Source organism: Paramisgurnus dabryanus, chromosome 5 (genome assembly GCF_030506205.2).
Source record: "Paramisgurnus dabryanus chromosome 5, PD_genome_1.1, whole genome shotgun sequence".
In the NCBI taxonomy this organism is placed as follows: domain Eukaryota; kingdom Metazoa; phylum Chordata; class Actinopteri; order Cypriniformes; family Cobitidae; genus Paramisgurnus; species Paramisgurnus dabryanus.
The window spans coordinates 8,143,536-8,158,480 of NC_133341.1; the positions used below are offsets into that span (position 1 = coordinate 8,143,536).

Consider the following 14,945-nt stretch of genomic DNA (forward strand, 5'->3'; position numbering starts at 1 on the left):
ATTAATACAGATAAGATCTTGAATTGAGTCATACCAGATCTTGGCCATTTCTTCAGAGCTCAGGGGAAATAGGACAACCCATGGCTGAAACATCCGATCCATTGTTAATGATTTGTTTGCTGTACAGCACAGCCTGTTCACTTTCTCTGTTACTGCAGTATAAAGATGAGTTACTGAAAAAGAGAACATGAAAATGAATGTGTCTTAAAAGAGATTGTGTCCTCATTCGATCCCTATCTTGACACAGCAGGCTGTGAGATCACCCCTTTGGGAAAATCATGCTGCCTTCCAGATCTCCAGTACAACAGTTATTTTTATAGACAGTGTCAGAAAAGGGCGAATGCTCAGGCAATACCTTCAGTTAGATGATAATGTTAGGAATAAATTAGTGCACTGCAGATGAGAACATAGTGAAAAATATGGGTTAGCCTAAAACTACAGCAGATCTAAAAAATGTTGGGTTGTTTTTAACCCAGGGCTGGGTAACTATTGGACAGAACACATTTCTGGGTTAAAATGACCCAAATAATGGGTTGTTTCAACCCAACTACTGGGTTGTTTCAACATGGTTGATAAATAATAACCCAGCAGTTGGGTTAAAACAACACATTATTTGAGTCATTTTAACCCAGAAATGTGTTCTGTCCTATACTGAAGTTACCCAGCCCGGGGTTAAAAACAACCCAATATTTTTATGAGTGTAATATAACATGTTGTTTGATACTCATACAATGTGTATTTGGAAATGGTCACAACTCTCACATGCATTTCTTATAAAATTCACATACAATTATAAGTTTATTTCTTCTTTTTAAGTTTTAGAACTTTACCAATAGGGATGATTTTATTTTTAACAAAATATCAGTATTTACAATTTGCAACATTGAATTATTCTATTATAAAATTACATTATAAATAACAACATGTTAAAAAGTAAAATATCTTTCAGATTTGGATCAGTAATGTCTTCCTATTCCTAACGCTTGTGTTCATCGCCCTAATTGGTCAAAAATGGATTTTAAGATCTGTTTTAAACTAAGTTTTTGGGCTGTGTATTATGCCATTTTTTTGGTGCAAGTTTCCTCTTTAGATTGACTTTTACTGTCAGCGATATGATGTTGTTTATAAAATAATGAACATATAAAAAGTATGAAATGCCATGATAGGCCTGTAGACCATTAAAGGTCCCCAATTTATTTTGTTGAGGCACTTACACACACGTTTCTCCAGGAGGGTTGTCTGTGTAACAAGTGTCTGATACTACACTAGTCAACATTTGAAGTGGATCAAAACCTTTCCTAAAAGTTGTCTTAAAACCAATACCCAATATCCGTTCTTGTCTTAGGACAACTTGGATGAAAGTTTTTGATCCACTTCAAATGTTGACTAGTATATATCTGTTAAAATGATCTTCGATGGCCTGATTCCTGTCTGAATATAGCAATTATTGTCAAGCAATATTGAAGCAGAATTGAGGTCACAATACCCAGAATCATGCTGTATAGTGGAGAAATACAATACATCTATCTATGTGTCTGTCTGTCTATCTATCTACAGGATCTTACACTTGAAATGTCCAGAGAGCCTTGTTTTGCCACGATCCAAAAGGATTTGAGAATGCTTTCTACTTTGAGCGTCACGCTAGGGATTTTCACACTGATACAGCTCCATATGAAGGGCCCACTTCAAAGGATGTGTTTATGAATTGAGCAGTCTTGCAAATTGAAGAACCTATAAAGTGGTAAAGTGTCCTTCCCTCGTGGTGAACTCTTAAAGGCCCTAACCACCAAATAAAATCTCCAAGATACTTGATGTGTCTACTGAGATAATCCTCTATTTGTTTCAGCACGTCATTCACAGCTTTCAAGACAACTTTGTGTTTCACAGGTTTGCAGTCACGAGCGGAGCAGCGCAGGGATTAGATTAAGCAGTAAACACCAGATAGAGATTTAAGGGTCGTCTTAGATACGGATTTGTTTTCCTTGCAGCTTTTATGCATAATCGTTCCAAATGTTTTTGCATGCACTATGAGAGGGAGTAATTGAGAGTGACTTGTTTCCGTCCTACCATCAGGGGATACATGAAAAAGTGACATGTCTCTTTGGTTCCGGTCACAGAAAACGTCAACATTCACTGAAGTTTTAGTGATGCTTGCTGTTGCATGGAAAAATCTAATGGATAAGTACAATACAAGAGATGTACGCTGCATTTCACATCTGTGGTTTACTGTTCTTACGGGAAGGCCTGAAATAGAATAGCTATATTTACTATTGGTAATGTAATTAACCTAAATGCCTTAACAGGTCAGTAGTCTGATGAAATTTGTGATGAGAACAATCAAAGTGTTATCTTACATGATGCTTCTCCTATGAAATTGGTGGAACAAATTTAAACATGGTAAATTGAGCTAAATGGAGCTTATACAGTAGCAAGAAAAAGTATGTGAACCTTTTGGAATTTCATGGTTTTCTGAATAAATTTGTCATAGATGAAGATCAGATCACATTTTAAGTCAAGGGTATTGACAAACATAATGGGCCCTATCTTGCACCCAGCGCAATTGACTTTGTCAGTGACGCATGTGTCATTCATATTTTGCTCCGGCGCACAGCGGGTTTTTCCCTCCACAGACGCACGTCGGCAAACTAGGGAATGAACTTGCGCTCCCTGGGCGGTTCAGCGCAAAAAAAGGAGGCGTGATGCGGCGCAAACCATCCCTGATGCTATTTTGCAGTTTCAAAAAACAATTGCGCAACTGACCAAAAAAAACTAGTCTAAAGTCAGTGGCGCGTTGCGCGTGGTTCATTATGCTATTTTAAGGGCGCATGCTTGACCATAATGTATAGCGTGCACAACGTGCACACACTTTGCTTATCTAATCTACACAGATGCAACAGTTATTTTTGCAAATCATAAATTGTTACAATAAAAAATATTAACACTTGAGATAAGAGGAATCATAGTGGTGAGCATTGTGGTGATAGTTTTTAATTATTGCGTGGCTGCGTTAAAAAATTCTCATGCAAATAACGATTAAAATATTTTCATAAGTTTGTTGTGTGGCTGTATTATGTTTATTTTATGTAAATAATAATTAAAATGTTTTCATAAGAAACCTTAATGTATATGAACTTGATTTGTAAGTGCACTTTGGGGTTGGACCTTGCTTGCGTTTTTTGAGTCCGATTTCAAAGCCCCCAAACCCTTTCAGCGGTGAGGGTGGACGCAGCGATGTCCTCTGCTGGCGTCAGGTGCTGTGTAGAGGCAGATCCACCTCCCGTTACACGGCGTGCCCGATTTATGCTGGCAAGCTTGGGATTCCCCCGTCTCCTGACATCATTGTAGTGCTTGGCGCAACGATGGGGATGCCAGCTGATGAGACAATTGTGGCTATTTCCTCTCACGCCTGTTTAACCTACGCTGATTTGGGCGGGTTTCTCCTATCCCCATACAAAACAACTTCTCTGTCTTTGACTGCTCTTACAAGAACGTGGGTCTCCTCGGCTGTGAACCGCTCCTGGCGTGCGCCTGGTAAATCCGTCATAATAATAGCAACCCGCCTTGGAACTTGCGCCCTTGCGTTTAAAGGGAATGTTGGAAAGCGTTCTGATTGGCTTATTTGACATTACGCCCAAACCACACCTATGAATAATGAACCTACTTCAGACCAACCCCTTATTGATTTGCGCCTGGCGCAAGAGTTATTTCTCCCGCCGGGAAAATAGCAACAGTGCCCAAGATCCGCCCACAAACTCACTTGTGCTTTGCGCTTCGCACTTGCGTTTCAGATCGTTAAAATAGGGCCCAATGTGTCTAAATGTGTCATAATGTGTCTATGATTACACAAAAAATCTGATCTTTCATGCCTTTATTGAACACACTCATTCAACATTTAAAATGGCAGTGGAAAAATTAAGTGAACCCTTAGAATAACTGGACCTCCCTTGGCAGCAATATTCTCAACCCAGGTGCTTCCTCTAGCTGTAGATCAGATTTGCACTTCGTTGAGGAAGAGTTTTAGCCCATTCTTCCTGGCAGAACTGCTTTAGCTCTGTCATATTCTTTGGACATCTCATGTGTCTGGCCCTCTTGTGTTAGTTAGTCCATAGCCTCTTTATTGGGTTGAGGGCTCTGACTTGGCCACTCTTAAAGCTGTAGTGTACGATGTTGAAAATCGGTAGAGAAAGCCTGAGACGGTTAGTAAGTTTTAAAAAACTCATCCCGCCCCTCTGTGCTACCTGATCCCTCCCCCCGGGGAACCACCTGAACAAAGTCACTCATTCAAGCTGTGATCACTGGTAGTAAACATCAGAACAGAGATTTACCGAGCAGTAAACACATAAAGCCTTGAAGGAATGTACAATTACAATTATGATTGTAATTGACGTTATTTACTTTCACAACAACGTTTGGCATACGTTTCCCCTCCTGAGCTTCAAGAAATGACTTTATAAATATAATTATTTTGACCCGTGATACGCGATGCTAAACGGCTAACATTCCGATGCCGACCGACAGCATGTTGTCAGACTCACACAATACAAAGTATAAATAAATGCGTACCTGTTCAACAAAAGTCTGCCGTGTCGGCGTCGGTTTTCAGCCCCAAATCTCCCAGAAGCTTCCTCCAACAGTCAATGGCGGAGCGTCTCTCCAGTTTTTGCAATTTTGCAGTATTATTCCTGCTCATCTCGGGTCTGTTCGTACTGAACAGCTTTGCTTTAACATCATACACCCGACAGGAGCTTTTGGGTATCGGTGAGGACTTTACCAGCAGTTTTATCACCAATCTTCGACTCTAGAACGCTAGAACAACCGAGGCTTCGCACTCTACCCGGCCAGGCGGAAGTGCTCGCAGGCGGCGTCGAGATCGTAAACAAAGGCGGGGGAAGCGCGGAGGTCTAAGAGCCAAGCTAAAGCTAACACCGCTCCGGCTCTCTTTACCCAGCATTTTCCTCGCTAATGTGCGGTCACTGGTGAACAAAATGGATGAGTTACGACTCCGCATCACCCACAGTAAGAGACTTACATATTATAGACCTTTATTCTGTACTTACTGCTTATTGCACTTCTGGTTAGATGCTAACTGCATTTCGTTGCCTTGTACCTACATGTGCAGTGACAATAAAGTTGAATCTAATCTATCTAATCTATGTTGCTGCTTCGCTAGCTACCATACACTGACACAAATTTCATGTCGCAGGCAGGAGAGGGGCGGGGTGGTGTGCGATGGGGTGGAGACGCGAGCACGAGGTGGATTTTCAAATGTAGCAGGGATTGGATGAGAGCAGTTAACCAATGTAAGCTGTCCGGCCGGACAGTTTACATTGGTCAACTTATCTGCTACCATACACCCAATAGACTGAATGGATTTTTTAAATTCTTTTTTCTCTTTATATTGTTAGGATGTTACTGTAGAACCATAACCAGCATATAAACGAGGTTATTAATAATGAACAATCTTTGAAATCGTAGACGATAGCTTTAAATGCGGATTTAGTTTTTTTGAAGCAATTCTGTTGTGGACTTGCTCCTGTGTTTTGGTTGTTGTCCTGTTGTATCACCCACCTTCTACATAGTTTCAGCTGATGAACAGACAATCTCACATTATCCTGAAGAATTGTCTGATTTACTTGGGAATTCATCTTCCCCTCAATGATTGTACTGCAAGCTGGCCAGGCCCTGATGCAGCAAAGCAGGCCCAAATCATGATGTTTCCTCCACCATACTTGATGTTTTCATGATGATATGTCATGCCCTTTCTATGCCAGATGTAGCGCTGTGTGTTTTTTCCAAATAGTTACTAATAATAATCTTAGTTTCATCAGTCCACAAAACATTTTGCCAATACCGCTGTGGAGTGTCAGTGTGCTCTTTTGCAAACTTCTGGCATGCAGCAATGTTATTTTTAGTAAGCAGTGGCTTCCTTCGTGGTGTCCTGCCATGGATACCCTATGTTTTACATATTTTAGACTCACAAACAGAGATGTTAGCAAGTTCCAATGATGCCTTCAAATCTTTGGCTGTCATTCAGGGTTGTTTCTTTACCTCATTGATGAGTCTTTGTGGTGCTCTTGGTGTCATTTTGACTGGGCACCCACTTCTTGGTAGAGTAGCAACAGTCCCAAAGGGTCTCCATTTTTAGATTGTTTGCGTTACTGTAGACTGGTGAATTTGAAGTCTTTGAAATAAATTTGTAACCCTTTCTAGCTTTATATAAAGCAACAATTCTTGATTGTAGCTCCTTGAAAGCTGTTTTGCTGAGGCATGTCTCACCTAAGCTCTAAAAGTTTGAGGGGTTTTTATCAGTCAAAGTAAAGTAGCTGTAGTCTACACCTCTAAACATAGTATGTTAACAAGACTGTGGGCCCTATTTTAACGATCTGAAACGCAAGTGCGAAGCGCAACGCGCAAGTGAGTTTGTGGGCGGATCTTGGGCGCTATTGCTATTTTCCCGGCGTGAGAAATAACTCTTGCGCCGGGCGCAAATCAATAAGGGGTTGGTCTGAAGTTCATTATTCATAGGTGTGGTTTGGGCGTAACGTCAAATAAACCAATCAGAACGCTATCCAACATTCCCTTTAAACGCAAGGGCGCAAATTCCATGGCGGGTTGCTATTATTATGACGGATTTACCAGGCGCACGCCAGGAGCGGTTCACAGCCGAGGAGACCGATGTTCTTGTAAGAGCAGTCAAAGACAGAGAAGTTATTTTGTATGGGGATACGAGAAACCCGCCCAAATCAGCGTAGGTTAAACAGGCGTGAGAGGAAATAGCCACAGTCTCATCAGCTGGCATATCGTTGTGCCAAGCGCTACAATGATGTCAGGAGACGGGGGAATCCCAAGCTTGCCAGCATAAATTTGGAGCACGCCGTGTAACGGAGGGGGATCTGCCTCAGGACCTGACGCCACCAGAGGACATCGCTGCGTCCACCCTCACCGCTGAAAGGGTTTGGGGGCTTTGAAATCGGACCCAAGAAACGCAAGCAAGGTCCAACCCCAAATTACTCTTACAAATCAAGTTCATATACATTAAGGTTTCTTATGAAAACATTTTAATTATTATTTACATAAAATAAACGTAATACAGCCACACCACACACTTATGAAAATATTTTAATCGTTATTTGCCTGATAATTTTTTAATGCAGCCACACAATAAATAAAAACTATCACCACAATGCTCACCACTATGATTCCCCTTATCTCGTATATTTATATTTTTTAGTTTAACAATTTATGATTTGCGAAAATAACTGTTGCATCTTTGTAGATTAGATGCAAAGTTTATGCGCGTTGTGCACGCTATACATTATGGTCAAGCATGCGCCCTTAAAATAGCATAATGAACAACGCGCAACGCGCCACTGACTTTAAACTTTTTTTTTCTGGTCAGTGGCGCAATTGTTTTTTGAAACTACAAAATAGCATCAGGGATGGTTTGCGCCGGAACACGCCTCTTTTTTTGAGCTGAACCGCCCAGGGAGCGCAAGTTCAATCCCTAGTTTGCCGACGTGCGTCTGTGGAGGGAAAACCCCGCTGTGCGCCGGAGCAAAATACGAATGATACATGCGTCACTGACAAAGTCAATTGCGCTGGGTGCAAGATAGGGCCCTGTGTGTTAAAACTCCAATTAGCTTTTTTGAGGTCATTATCTCAAGGGTTTCCATACTTATTTTTTGTGTTACTATTTTTAGATACGTTGGGGTTGTTTCCCGGACAGGGATTAGCTTAAACCAGGACTAAGCCTTAGTTTAAATAGAAAATATATCTAGTTTTAACAAGCATGCCTTAAAACATTACTTATTTTAGTGCAATAGTACATTTTGAGGCATAACAAAGGGCACTCATGTATTTTAAGATAATGCAGTGCAAAATATTTTTCGTTTGGACAGCTTTTACATTTATTTTAGTCTAGGACTAGACTTATCCCTGTCCGGGTAACCGCCCCATTAGGTTTGTCAATATCCTTGACTTAGATCAGATCACATTTCATGACAAATTTATTCAGAAAACTATAAAATTCCAAAGGATTCACATATTTTTTTCTTGCCACTGTATTGCTGCATTCTTATATGCCATTTTTTTTGTAAAAGCACATTATTATTGCAATCATATTGCTATTTAAAAGGAGTGTAATATGGGCAAAGTTTTTGTGTTTTAGAGAACCAGTATCCTTAACCAAAATGGTTGTTTATATTTGGTTTTGCATGTATTCATTTAACATATTTGTTAGTTTACATCAGCTTGCTAAAATGATAGTTAAATACAAACATATCAGTGTCAAAATGTAATAACTCTCCTTAACTCGTTTGTATTTAACCACCCTGTGAACGGTCAACTGTATTATTTACTTCAATTACACTCATAGCCAAAATATACAGGGTTTATCATTATAAAAGCCTTGCGGGAAATACTTGGCATTGACTTGTGCACTTACAGTAGATTTCCTGCAAACTCAGTCACAAAACATCTGATGAGAAGTTCAGTAAAGGAGTTCATGTTTTGAGCTGCCCTTTTGCCTGATCAATATTTTACGACATTGACCTTGCTCTGCCTCAGAGTGCATCAGAGATACATGCAGTACTGTGCAAAAGTGTTAGACACCTTAGATGAACCACGTTTGGAAATCTATACAAATGAAAGAAAATAAATAAAAACATTTTAATATTTCTATTTAAATGGCCTGACTAAAGTTAGTTAAGTTACAAAACACAAGATTGCTTCTATGGTGCAGAAGGTTATGTTGATTTAAAGTGTGAAAGAGAGAGAGAGAGGATATGTGACACTTTTCTTCAGAAAATCACTCCTGAATGTAAGAAGTCAATGCTTATTGTTTGTTCTCTTATGGTGAACATAGTGTTGCCAGTCCTTTGAAAACTCAGCCAAAGTACAATTGCCTTTGATGCCCACATGAAACTTCTCAACCACCTTCTGTATTTTTCTTATTGCTTGCCAACTCTGAACTTGTAACCCTCAATGTTAATGGGATTTGTTTGGTTTTACTGTCTATTCATCAGGAGCAAGTGAAATTTCATAATTCACAACAAAAGTGGCATTTGTTTTGTTAGAAAATAAATTTAACATTTTCCTTTATTTTTCCAGGTCTTTCAAGGAAATTTTGATAATGACACCCACAGAAAAAATGTTATAGATCCTCCCATCTATGCTAGATTCATCCGAGTCCTGCCCTGGTCTTGGTACGGAAGAATCACTTTGCGTGCAGAGTTACTTGGATGCACAGAAGAAGAGTGAAGACCCCTGTCCAATTTTTCCTTTGTTCCATATTCAATATAAACTGAGCTTAAACATGTACATTTTAAATGGGTTTCAGTAGAATTTTTTATTTTTTAATATTTGTTTTTTGTGTGTTTTCTTTTTTTAGTCAGTGGGTTTTAAATTAATTCCATTCATATTTTCCCTTCCTTGCTTTTTTTTGTCAATTTTGTGCAATTTATTAAACTTATTTTTTTCTACTTTTTTATTGTTGATGAGCTAAATGAATAGTTGGGGTTATTTCACTGTGGTTTAAGCAGTGGAACAATAGCCACTGTACAGTGTCACTTTAAATATGACATGCAATGCTTCTTGGACCATAATAGATCAAATCACAACACATTCATAAAAGACTAACATCAATATGTAAAATATGTTTCTACTTTTATTTTAATAGCAGGCCTGACTGAAGTTAAATCACAGCCACATCACTGGCATTTCTACGTAGACAAAAATATGATGGTATTGTATTATATGTAAGACGCAAAATAAGTGCATGACGCATACATGATAGTATAAGACAGCAGGATGTATGTTCCATTTTTTTTTTTCTCAAATAAAGCATTTTGTCAATAATTTTATTATTTCACAATTTTATCCCTGAATAAAGTCCCTGGGGGTACATTCCTTATAATGTAATAATGTCCCATGAGCTAAATAAAATGAAAATGATTACTGCAGTAATGTAACCACTTATAAGACATGAACCTTAAAGGAACAGTGTATGCCAGAACAAAAAATGTGTCATTTACTCAACTTTCGCAAAAGGACTTAAATGTACAATGTGGGTTTTTAGCAACATCTAGTAGTAAGCCTGTGAATTGCAACCAGCCTCAATTTCAAAATGCAATGAGAAGCTACTGTAGCTGCCACAGGACAAAAATGTTGTTTGAGACCACGTAGGGACAAAACTCGCTCTGTTTGTCTGTTTAAGGCTACTGTAGAAATAAAAAAACCCCGCAGTGTATGTAGATAAAACAGCTCATTCTAAGGTAATAAAAACAATACAGTTCATTATGTAAGGTCTTTGTACACCACTGATAATACAGTTATGTATATTATATTGCATTTTTGTCAAGAGATCCATCTAAAAGTTACACAGTGCACCTTTAATTCATGCAGTTTAAGTAAACAGTGATCAAGCCTGTCAGTTTAGTCTGTAAGGGTGTGTAAATTATGATCGCATCAGTTACTAGAAAAAAGACAATACAGGCAGTTTGTAACTAGATATTTTTATTAAAATTATGTCTTAGGCTTTTTGATGTATGCAATATTGTTTACGATTTTCAGATATATTGGTTTACCAGGCTTTTTACTTTCCATACTACTGTATTTTTTTCTTGATTGTAAAAACCTCAGGTTGGATCTGATGATTTTAAGTGCTTACAAACATACAAATAATTCTAACTTTATTAAAAATAAAAAATCCCTTTGAAATATCCCAAATTTTGCTTGTTAGAAAATATAAAGGAATATGAACACAAAAATGCATAGTATGGCCTACACATAATGGGATTATAAATTTTCCCTTTGAAAAGGAACTATTAAATAACTGCTTTCATAAAGAACATTAGATACAGATGTTTATACAGCTGTTGTTTTTAATTCAAATATAGTTATTCATTTAAAGGTTGATCACCATTGGTTTGTGAAATCACTGGAATGCGTAATTTAATTTGCTACTCTAATGGAACTGAAGAAACTAAAGTGCCAGTGGTATTGTCACATAAATAAGGCGAGTAAATGTGTGGGGTGCAGCGTTATTTGTACAGTCTTCTACGTGACATTAAAAAAGAGAAAAGTTAACAATGTCCAAAATGTAATGAGATGACTTCAGCATAATATCATACAGTAGTATCAGCATAGACATCACGTAACATATATTTTCTAACGGATAAATGTTAGTATCAAATATTTATATGTTTATCATGATTATTGGCATATATGGAGGTACAGTAATTCTAACATTTAGTCTAACATTTCTCTGTGTCTGTGAGATGATTCTCTAACATTGTTCAGATAACTTGTGTGCTCATTAAACAGTTTTGTACAGACCTTTTGAGGGTGAATGTCTATGAAGCAAAAAAGTTAAAAATATGTATATTGGTGGGGCTGATAATCCAGCATTTCCATTACATGTGCAGTGAACAGTGATTGTTTAGAAACAAAAATAAAGAGCTAAAGTTACTAGAATATGACAGTGTTTTAGTGTCACATTTTACTAAGAATTGTGTAATTTCAAGAATAAAATGATGTTTTGAGAATAAAGTTATAATAGTTGTAATATTAAAGGGTAAGATTACGAGAAGTCGTAAACTGCATAATGTTGTGTGAGTAAAATGTGTAGATTGTGATTCTATTCTTTAAACATGAAACTTTTATTCTTGTAATGTAATTATTATTATTATTATTATTATTAGTCTTTTTATATGTTTATTTTATTTTAACTTGACACTAAAATTCTGTCATAAGAAAGACTCGGTGGGCCACACACATTTTTGGTTTTGTGTTTTTTCAATGCTGTCAAATTTTACAACAAAACTGTCATTTTTTTCTTTTTGTTAATTCAATGTCAAGTAAGTGCTGTATGGTAAAGCACACTGATTATACACAAATAAGTTTAAGTGAAGTGTACAAAGGAGGATAGCCATTGCTACCACTATAGACGGCTCCCTGATTTGACAAATAAAAAAACATCTGTGAAAAAGGTTTGATTTCGATATTTCACTTCTTTTTTGAGAAAACCTATGGTTTAAAAAGAAACCTACATCAGCCTTGTTTGCTCCTGTAAACTGTATTGCTTTGTTGCCTGCGCCTTTGACTCTCATTGATTGTGTTCAGACTGCTGCTTGCCAAAAAACGATAAGCGATATTTTAAAACTATATATACTAGTCTGAACGTTTGAAGTGGATCAAAAAAGTTCATCAAAGTTGTCCTAAGACAAGAACGGGTATTGGTATTGGTTTGAGAACACATCCATGAAAGGTTTGATCCACTTCAAATGTTGACTAGTGTTTTAAAATATCGCTTATAAAATATTAGAAGTTTTTTCTTCCCTTTTAAGATTCTTAAAGTTTGATTTATTTTTCTAAATGTACACACTATATAGTTAATATACCGTATTTAATTTGATCAATTTCATATCACATTGATTTTTCTTGCTGTAGGCAACTTTATCAAACAGTTTTGGGTCACAACCCAAAGAAGAACTGGATTTTTACATTTTAAATAGGGGAGAAAAATCTTTAGAAGAGCAAACCAACAGGGCCAAGTGTTACATCCAGTAATGAATTATCCTCAGTGCCAAAAATCCCTTTTAAACACAAAAGTGTTTTCTTTCCTTGTCTGTACTCAATGCATGGAAATCAAATTTAAATTTCTTCCATACTTGCACACTACATATTTTGTTTAGGAAATAGTCATGATCATATAAGAAAATCACAGAAATCATATATGAATAAAAAAGCATTTTAGCGTGTCTTTATTGTCCCCTAATAGATCTAATAGCCTTTATAGAGTAAAAAAAAGAACTTGCTTCTAAAATCAGCATTCTTAACACAAGCCCATCCAAGTGCACAATGGTGTGAGAAATTAACATGAAGCTATTCCAGATATCTGATTATGGTGTTAGATTATAAATGCTTGTGAGTGATTACTGGCAAATCTCTTCTTTGCCAGCAGAATGCATGAGGTGGTCTCATGCCACATATGATGAGCAAAATGTAGGAGAAGGATATATGATTAGCAAGCATGCAGCGATCTCTTCCATACTAAAGGTTATCTTGCATCATTTGGATTTTTCCAGTGCAAATGAAAATTGCTTTCAGATGTCACAGTTGATTGCCTCTGCCCATGGCATCTTTCGGTGAATAGGATCGGTTTTACTAAGATTGATGCACAGCTGTGCACTGTGCATGCAGATCACATATCAACAGGAGTTCAAAGTTATTACCAGATGAAACGGCCATACTTTAAAGCTACCATTGAAACACTAAGGGGCGGTTTCCCCAGACAGGGTTTATCCTAGATGCATGTTTGAGCTGCCTTATGTTTAAAACACCTTGTACTGACGTATCTTAACGCCATTGTTTTGTCTCTAAATGCACACCATTATTGTTATTTTTGTAAGAATTGTTTGTCAAAACTACCTAAATGTCCTAAACCCTGTCCGGGGAACCGCCCCTAAAAGGCTGTTTCATGTACAGGTTTTAGATTAATCCAGGACATGCATTAGTTTTATATGGACATTTAAGTCGTTTTTACAAATATGCCTTATGAAAACAATGCTGGTGTGCCAGGGATTAAAGTGAAAAAAATTCTTCTGACTGAAATTTTTTTCAGGTCAAGTCATATTCCTTTAACTAACACTTTATGTAGGCGAGACCAATAACATTTTAAGGGGAGATTTTTTGCCATTAATTCCATATTAAAGTCTCCTGTGGTATATAGGTAGCTGTAGTTTGCAGGAAATTTCAGATTAAGGCAAACAGCTAAATAACTCGCTATATAAAAAGAAAACATGAATATCACCACCTTTAATGAATCTTTTATTAATTATTTATTAATTAATTAATTGTAAATGTATTAATTTGAGCATTTACTAATATTTTTTTTAATCAAAGTTGAAACTGTTAACATTAATGAATGCACCATGAACTACTGTCAATTACTGTAATGACAAAAACAAGAATGCTTATATACTCTATATTTTCATTGTTTGTTCATGTTATATAATGCATTTACTAATGTAAACAAATAAAACTTTTTCATATCATATTATTCAGTACACATAAACAAATAATCCAGGGTCTGTTCTGTTCACAAAACAGCATAACGTCACAGTAACGTTATGTATGAATATAAATCCTAAACGAGTAACTCGAGTCAAACTCGTGTACAATACCCAGAGGATGTCTGTAACCATAGTGAAAGATGTACAATGAATGACTGTACCTTTATCAACAAATTATTATGTTACAATAGAGGCAGCGCTGATGTGCTATTTTGTGCGCAATGTTTCTGCTGTTTACTTTATCCTAAGACCTAAATGGTCGTGTTTATATGAGGATACTTGCAAAGACTGGATTTTTGACGCATATGTTTATTTAAGGCCAATAAAGCGGCAAAAATACTCACACAATGAGAAGCGAATGCGCGGCAATTATCTGACACAGAAACAGCGGCCGCATTTTGCACTGTTGTTTGACTTTGAATGGCTTAAATCACTTGTTTTTAAACTGCGGTGCTTAAATATATGTACAAATGTTAAGTTTTTGTGACCAAACGCAAATGCAACTGCAAGAACCGACATGTGGTTGACATCAAAGTCCCGCGAGAGCATTTCGGAAGCAGTCTCCTCTTATGATTCCTCGAATCGCTCTCACGGGATTTGGATGTCATTTGCCTCCTGGTTCTTGTGGCGCCACATGAAGTTTACCCACGAGTTTAACAAACCCGTTGTATCAGCCACTGGTTAGATCAGCATAGCAGTCAAAAACGGGACGCGGGTGATCACGTACGGGAGAAATCATTTACCCCCAAAATACAGGACCACTAGTCATAGTGTCCAAAGACACGCAAGTTACCTGGCTTTTTGGTTTTCTTAGCCCACGAACTGAAAGCCTTGTCAATCTTCATCATTTTCGCTAAGCCAAGTCAATCTCCA

At 37.3% G+C, this 14,945-nt stretch overlaps 1 protein-coding gene across 3 annotated transcripts in view; it reads left to right on the forward strand.

Annotated features, from left to right (window-relative positions):
* Nucleotides 1-11,988, forward strand: part of edil3a (EGF-like repeats and discoidin I-like domains 3a) — a 237,402-nt gene extending 225,414 nt beyond the window's left edge. For all 3 annotated transcript variants that reach the window (XM_065266725.2, XM_065266726.2, XM_065266724.2), the window contains one exon: nt 9,109-11,988. In XM_065266725.2, coding sequence (XP_065122797.2) covers nt 9,109-9,258 — 150 coding nt within the window. In that variant the 3' untranslated portion in view covers nt 9,259-11,988. The remainder of the gene's footprint in view (nt 1-9,108) is intronic.
* The last annotated feature ends 2,957 nt before the right edge of the window (nt 11,989-14,945 follow it).